The sequence below is a fragment of the Vidua macroura genome, chromosome 5 (assembly GCF_024509145.1).
Source record: "Vidua macroura isolate BioBank_ID:100142 chromosome 5, ASM2450914v1, whole genome shotgun sequence".
Taxonomy (NCBI): domain Eukaryota; kingdom Metazoa; phylum Chordata; class Aves; order Passeriformes; family Viduidae; genus Vidua; species Vidua macroura.
In genome coordinates, this window is record NC_071575.1 from 18,693,240 (window position 1) to 18,700,695 (window position 7,456).

Consider the following 7,456-nt stretch of genomic DNA (forward strand, 5'->3'; position numbering starts at 1 on the left):
AATGGCGGCTGCGGCCGCCCCGCCCCGCCCGCTGTCAATCAGGGCGCGCGCCCCGCCAGCCGAGCGCGATTGGCTGCGGCGGTGCCGGAAGCGGCGGGGGCCCAGGCGCGCGGCGCGGCTCCGCGTGCGGCAGGTGGGTGAGGGGCGCTCCCGGCGTCCCGGCCGCTCCCGGCCCCGTTTCCATCGGGACAGCCGGGACACCGCCCCACCGGGCTCCGTGCCACACGTTGGAGTGCCTTCCCCTTCCCAGCCCGGTCCTCGCAGCGCTCCAGTTCCCGAGGCTCTTGGCGTCTCCTCGCCTCCCCCGCCACCATGTTTGTCCTGGTGGAGATGACTGACACTGTAAGAATTCCTCCCTGGCAATTTGAAAGGAAACTGAACGAATCCATTGCTGAAGAGCTAAACAAGAAATTGGCCAATAAGGTAAAGCATGGGTCACGTATAGGTTGATGTAGGCATCACAACATCCCCGAGCGTTCCTTCCTTGTGTTTGTGCCTACTGAGGTGCGTGGGTGAGGTGTCAGAGTGGTTTAAATATGAAAGCCATCCCCTGCAACTGTAAAAAGAGACAGCCACGTATCATCTCAAAGGGGACATTTTTCTAATGGCTGATGTTGTAAAGGGAAGATGCTGAAACACCAGATGGGGCAGAGGAGCACGGAGAAGTGAGAGCAGCTGCTGCTTTGTGTTAAAAGAAGCAATCCAAAATGCAGCCTGTAAAACAAATGTAAACTGATCCATCCAGTGGGAAATTTAAAGAAAAAAAACCTATATAAACACATGTAGAACAGTAATACTGGAAGAGAAATGATGCTGTTAATAGCTGATTTGGTCTGTGCTTAGTAATTGAAATACATGGTGGCAGTAAGAAGTTGATCTTTGGTGCAGGATATAAAAAGGGTTTTCTGGTGGACCTGGAGGTCAGAGTTTCCCTTTGCAGCCCCGGGACTGTGAGTAGTGTACGGCTTTCAACATGGGGCAGGTGCAAAACTCAAAATGCAGCTGTAAACATGAAAGGAGCTCAAAAGAGCAAGCTGAAGGGATCTAGGGTTGTAAATAGCAGATTATGCAAGCAGGTTATGAAAACCAAAAGTCTTCCTTCATCCACTGATGACTGGTGGATGCTTCAAATTTCATAGGCAGTGAAGCTGTCTCAGAAGTAGCAGAGAAACCAAGAGTTTGCCTTGTGTCTCCCCAGAGCTAATACAATATAAAATAAAAGGCAAGCCTGGAAGCTTCTGAGAGTGTAACTCTAGCAAAAAGCGTGTTTAGCATTTGGTCGAGCTGTGGGGCTGGTGAATGAAGGGGAGCTGTTGAGTCTCTAGGCAGCTCAGGTTCTCTCACTGCTGACAATTTCCCCAAGGGTTTCTCTTTGTAGCAGCGTTCTTTCCAGTGCCAGTGAAAATGTGCTCCCACAACACTTGGATTGGGGTTTCCCTACGCTGCTGGTGGTGTTGAAGGCAGTGTTCCAAAACAACCTCCATCCCATTTTGCCACCCCTCTGTTGCTGCCTTTTGAAAAAGTGTGCATAATGTATGAATTCCATAGTTTGCTTGATTTCACCTGGTGGGTTGCTTGATTTACTGCTCTTGAATTTTTTTTCTTTTATCAGGTCGTATACAATGTTGGGCTCTGCATCTGTCTGTATGATATCACAAAGCTGGAAGATTCATACATATTTCCTGGGGATGGTGCATCACATACCAAGGGTAAATGCTTTTCCTCAGTTATATTGTGTTGCAGAAGGTTAATTAATGATCTGGAAATGTAAGCTGAGTTCAGATGTTAGGGACAGTAACAACCTTAAGTTCACAGTCTTAACTCTGTGCCTGTTAGGAGGGCAAGAGGAACATGGTGAAAGTCTCTTATTTTCTTTGCCATTTTGGGTACAAATACAGCTTTAAATAGCCAGTCCTTCTTGCCTTCTCCACTAGCCCATCTCTGTTCTACTATTAGAGCCATAGGTGTGGAGTAGGAAAAGGGTTAATTTAGTTGAAAATTGAAAGTCTGCACATAGAAAATAAGTTGTAATAATTGGTCTGCATTTCTCTGATATTTTTTCTTTTTGAAGCTTATTTTCCCTAGCTAAGATATGAAACCTGTTTCTACATGTAGCATTTGCACAGCATTTAATGCTCTTGTACTAGCTGGAAGTTTTATGATACTTTTGTTGAAACTTAGACAGATCTGGTTCATCATACATTTCCAGTGATTTTTTTTTAATAAGAAATTACTCATTTCCTTACTTTGACTCTTGGTAAATCTGACTAAAAACTGGAAGTAATTACATAAAAGCAAATTTCATTTTTTTAAGTTAAAATAAAGGTTTAAACTGGCTAGAGATGCGTTTTTCTAGTTTCACTTTACAGTGTGGAATCGTAGGTTGAGCACATGAAATATCTCCTGTTTGAAGGGAACTGCACTGACGATATGTGCCTCCCCTTGTCTAAATTTTAACTCCAGTAGAACTCATTTCCTTCAAATAAAAGCTTTTCTACTGAAGGAGGATGTCAGGCTGTCCTGCTTGCTTTAATCTCCATTCAGCTTGAACTGAAAGAAGAGAACTTTTTTCTCTGAGCTTGGGAAAAAAGTCTGCTTTCAGAATCTGGGGTAGCACTTTGATAAATCCTGCTGTGTCTGGTAATAACTCTTTCTTTAATGCACTGTCTAGTTTTATGCAAAAGAAGGAGCACTGAGGAGGTACAGCTAAAATGATGTTAAATATCTCAGAAGCATAATTTGGCTGACATTGTCTTAGTGTAGCATTCTTGTAATAATAAATGTCATGTGCTTAGTTAGAAACATTTTATCTAGCTTGGAGGGAAAATCCAGTTATGTAAGAGAACCTTGTTTAATCTGATAATACTTGATTTAAAAGATTTAATTTAATGGAAATACAGCATTGCAGACAAAGATAAAGGGCAGAAGTATGACGAGAAAGTATAATTTCAACTGATACTCTTGACCGTGAAGCATTGTGCTTCCATCATAACTTAATCAGAAGCCATGCTCCATGTTTATCATCTTACACTTTCTTTCTGTGAACTTCTTGCAAAACTGAGTAGCTGGGAACAGGACACTTCTGATCAGCTGCTGCCAGAATATGTACAAACCAGTTAGGAATCAGAACTCTTACTCCCATTTTTCTATCTACTCAGTGCCTGTAAAGAAGTTGTAAAAGAAACTGGGTGTTTTAAAGGGCATATAGGATGTGGGATTTCATTTTAATGGCTGCCACCCTGTGGGAGGACTATAGTTTACTAACATGGACATAATATTAATGATCTGTTTTCTTTTAAGTGCATTTCCGCTATGTGGTCTTCCATCCCTTCCTGGATGAGATTCTGATTGGACAGATTAAAAGCTGCAGCCAGGATGGCGTCCATGGTAAACTGCAACTTCTGACATTGGGGACACATGAGCTGCAGAGTTCTTGGGTCTGTTGAGACACTGATTTTGGCTGGAATAATGCTCTCTGTGGGCTGATTAATGGCTATTACTGGCCTCTAGTGCTGCTGTGATCTGAGGGTGATTGATAATTTGAGCCTGGCAGCTTCCCCTGACCTTGATGGTTTTGTCCGCACTCCTTTTTCCTTTTGCCCAAGAATAACAGGTAAACCCATCTGGAGCGTAGACTGGATTCATTTCCTTGCTTCAGTTAACAGAATTTAACAGAATGCTTTTTTCAAAGTGGAACTATTGGCTTGTGTTGGTCTGATGTATTTTCCCTATAGTGCTGTACAAATTTGTGTTCATTTCCTGTACCTGAAAACATGTCAGGGAAATGTCTGTGTGAGCATAAAGTGCTGCCAGAGTCATGGAATATATAATTGATGAGTTGCTTTCCTTTCCTCTAGGAGTCTTCCATGAAAGGGAGCTCTGCTGTTCAGTTGTTAAATTAGGACAATAAGGTTACCTTGGCTGCTTTTGTTGCTGAATTTGGGCATGGTCCATTCCCTGATAAAATTCAGCATCATGAAATCTTAAGGGGGATGTGGGGACTGTTCTAACTTTATATCAGTCTTTATTTAACCTACTACATCTGTGATTTCTAAGCTCTTTTTTGTCACAGACCTCTATAGCATCTGACTAATTTCTTGGAATGCTTTCATTTCCATTCCTGCTCCAAACAACCTTTTCCTTTCCCAGTGGGCACAAAGACTGTGCCCTCTGTTGCTGTATGTACTTTCAGCTGGGTAGTTGCTTTGCTGCCAAGTGAAATTGAGCATCGTGTCTTTAAGAGTAATTCCTGCACAATCTCAATGTCCTTCCTGAGAGAGGAAGGAGAATGAGCCTAGAAATGCATTTTAGAAATCACTGTGGAACATCATTTGCAAAGAATTGTTTCAGTCTTAACCAAATTATTTTCTCCGCAGTTTCTCTTGGATTCTTTGATGATATTGTCATCCCACCAGAATCCCTGCAGCAGCCAGCTAAGTTGTATCCTTTGATCACCTTTGATAACTTCACTACTTCATTTCAAAAGATTGTGCAGTGCTGGCCCAACAGGCATTCAGCACTGCAACAATGAAGGTGCTCAGTGGCAGAAGCTAAGCCCTTCTGTTGGGCAAGTCCCACAGACTGTTATCACAGCTAGACAGGCCCTCACGCTCATTAGGTTTTGCAGGATCATTGTGCCTGCTGATAGAAATGAATGGCAGTGTCCCCTGCCCAGTTGTAATCCTTGCCTCCAGTCTTGGCTGCTGCCGAAGATAGAGTGCAGGTTTTACCACATCGTGTAATGTCTACATACGTGTGCATCTGATATACTTCAGTGTGGTAGGCGAGGTTGTCTTGGGTCTGAGGAGTTTTGCTTGTCTGGGGGTCTTTTCTTCTGCTGGGTTTTTTTTGCGGGGGAAAATCAAAGAAGGATGGGGGTCCTGGGCTGTGCAGACAGTGACCTGGGACAGCACATTGCGGTTTAGAAAATAACTGTGAAAAGGCTTTGAATCGAGTCTATTCTCAGAGCTGTCAGAAAGTGATCTGTCAAGCAGAATGCTGTTTCCCTCCTTAATCCTTGTCCAGTGATGAAGCAGAGCAGGTGTGGGTGTGGGAATATGAGACAGAAGAAGGGGCCCATGACCTTTACATGGACATCGGGGAAGAGATCCGCTTCCGAGTCGTGGATGAAACGTTTGTTGATACGTCACCGACCGGTCCAAGCTCTGCAGAGGCTTCCACTTCAAATGCTGCAGAAGAAGTCCAGAAGAAAGAGGCACCCTACACTCTTGTGGTAACTACGTGCATTAGTTTTTATAGCTTTGTGAGTGTTGTGGTTTATTCAGTGTCTAAAATAGCACCCCTTTACCAAGGAACTGATTCTTTAAGCTGACCATGAAGGAGAGTCACAAAAAGAAAGGAGTGGAGAAGGGGAGAAATGAGGTTGTTCTTGTGGTTGCTCTGTTTTCTGAGTATTTTCCCCGGAACACTTCGTGGTTGTTGGTGGTTCCCCCTGGGAGGCTGATTTAAAGCAAACTGCGTGTGCATGAAGAATGCAGAGCTGGGAGCAACACATCAAGGTCTTATGTGGCAACTCAACAGTCTTTCCTTGTAGTGTTCTGGCATAAAACCTGAGTACAATGCAACTCAACAGTCTTTCCTTGTAGTGTTCTGGCATAAAACCTGAGTACAATGCATGAGAAAGGTGGATCTGAACCAGTGGCAGTTGTGTTCTGTAACTTAGGTGGGAAAGATGCTGTGTTTTTAGGCATTTTCTCCTATTCTCTATGTAGTTTACAACTGCATGCTCTCATCTTCTCTCTATGAACAGGGATCAATCAGCGAGCCAGGCCTGGGCCTCCTGTCGTGGTGGACAAACAGTTAGCTGCCATCAGAGCCTGCTCCACAGAAAGTCTTTCCGGTTGATGTTTGGGGGATAATGGGACCCTGCTGGTGCTCACTGCTCCTCTGAAGCTGAGTAAGAAATTAGATCTGCCATTCTGTTTTCCCTTAAGCTGCCAGAGACAGACAGTTGCTTTCAAGAAACATCTTCACTGATGTGCAGAAGTGAATTTACAGGCACAAAAAGCCTTGAGCACAACAGCTACAAACTCAGCTGGAGCTTTGGTCTCCTGCCCCAGAGGGAAAATTGTGGAAGTCTTGGCTTGCCTGAATCAAGGAAAGAGTTGACTTTAGTGAGTAAAGGCAGAAGAGAATACCTATCCAGAAGTATCACTCTTAGGCTGGGAGCTTGATCTCAGAAGAATAGAAACCTGCCCTTCTCTTGATAGGAAATGAAGAAGAGACAGCAAAAGGCTTGAGTTACAGAGGTGTGGTACCCTGGAGACCTGGAAAATGCTGCTGCTGAGAGAGCAGGGGAGGTGGTGATGATGTTCTGCTAAGTTTGTGAACTTCACCCATGGATGAAGTCAGCCAGAAGGAACAGGAATGACAGTTTACCCAAAAGTAACTCAGGCTTAGTGAAGATGACCAGTGTGGAAAACTACAGGCTGCTTATTGTGTTGAATGGAATGACTTTTTTGGGTGGGCTGTATTTATGCAGAATGAGCTAAACTTTGCAGGAGTTTGACTGAAAATATGAAATTATGGACTGAAATGGACAAAGGCTGCTTTGAGCAAGCTAAATCCTTGTTTGTGGGGGTTTTAATACTGTACGTGGAATAAATAGTAAAAACCACACAGCCTGCCTTCCTGTACAGTTTGTGGGGAAACTATTAACTTCCTGCCTAGCAGGAAGAAAACACTTGCCTCCTGCAGTTTAGCTACTTGGATTTCAAGGCAGACAGAGTTGAGACCAACACTTTGCTCTGTGCTAACAGCCAATGACAAACAATTGCCATCACCCTCCCTGACAGCAGTAAGGAAAGGAGGGAACAAAACAGTGAGCAAAATCTATGCAGGGCCCATTGCCAAGAGAGTGATGTTGCACATAATTACAAAGCCAGCCACGTTTGGCAGGAAGGAGCTGTAATTCCCTGGGATAGTGGGTCTGCTTAACCTCCAACTGTGAAAACAAAGCCTGAGTCATCAGCGCCCTCCCTGCAGCATCGTTAGAACGCCTTAATTCTCAACTGTTTTTCCTGGTGCAATGCCCTAATTAAAAGGGAGCCTAGAATTCTTTGGGTTCACAAAGTAACTGAGGTCCATCTGTGCACACAATAAGCTTACTGAATGCCACCTACAGAGCAGCAGTGCTCACACATGCTGTGATGGAAACAACTGTTTGCAGAAACCTCCCAGCTGTTTGTATAGGTGGAAATTTGGGTGAAACCAATGTGAGGAGCTCCCACACAGGCTCTTCTGGGATAGTGCCAGGACAAGGGGAAGAAAACAGTTAACTAGTTAACTAATCCAGGTAATTGTTTTGCTCAGCTCCTTTTGGACAGGGTGAGGGCTCCCAGGAGTATAGTGAAGCGGTAGCAATGTGGTTTTGTGTGCTACTCCTCAACATCCATCTCCTGCTCTAACTTGTGTTTTAGGAAACTAAGTGTGCAGT

At 44.2% G+C, this 7,456-nt stretch overlaps 1 protein-coding gene across 1 annotated transcript; it reads left to right on the top strand.

Annotated features, from left to right (window-relative positions):
• Positions 1-112: 112 nt before the first annotated feature.
• POLR3H (RNA polymerase III subunit H) lies at positions 113-6,639 on the top strand. Its single transcript, XM_053977813.1, has 6 exons — positions 113-423; positions 1,613-1,709; positions 3,301-3,387; positions 4,377-4,440; positions 5,026-5,233; positions 5,771-6,639. Exons 1-6 carry the CDS (start codon positions 313-315, stop codon positions 5,822-5,824), a joined length of 621 nt encoding a protein of 206 aa, XP_053833788.1. The 5' UTR covers positions 113-312; the 3' UTR covers positions 5,825-6,639.
• Positions 6,640-7,456: the final 817 nt, after the last annotated feature.

Coding starts and splice junctions, on each gene's coding strand:
- POLR3H (XM_053977813.1), top strand. CDS start 313: ATGTTTGTCCTGGTGGAGATGACTGACACTGTAAGAATTCCTCCCTGG. Junction 1,710..3,300: donor TGGTGCATCACATACCAAGG/GTAAATGCTTTT, acceptor TTTTCTTTTAAG/TGCATTTCCGCTATGTGGTC. Junction 3,388..4,376: donor CAGCCAGGATGGCGTCCATG/GTAAACTGCAAC, acceptor TTTTCTCCGCAG/TTTCTCTTGGATTCTTTGAT.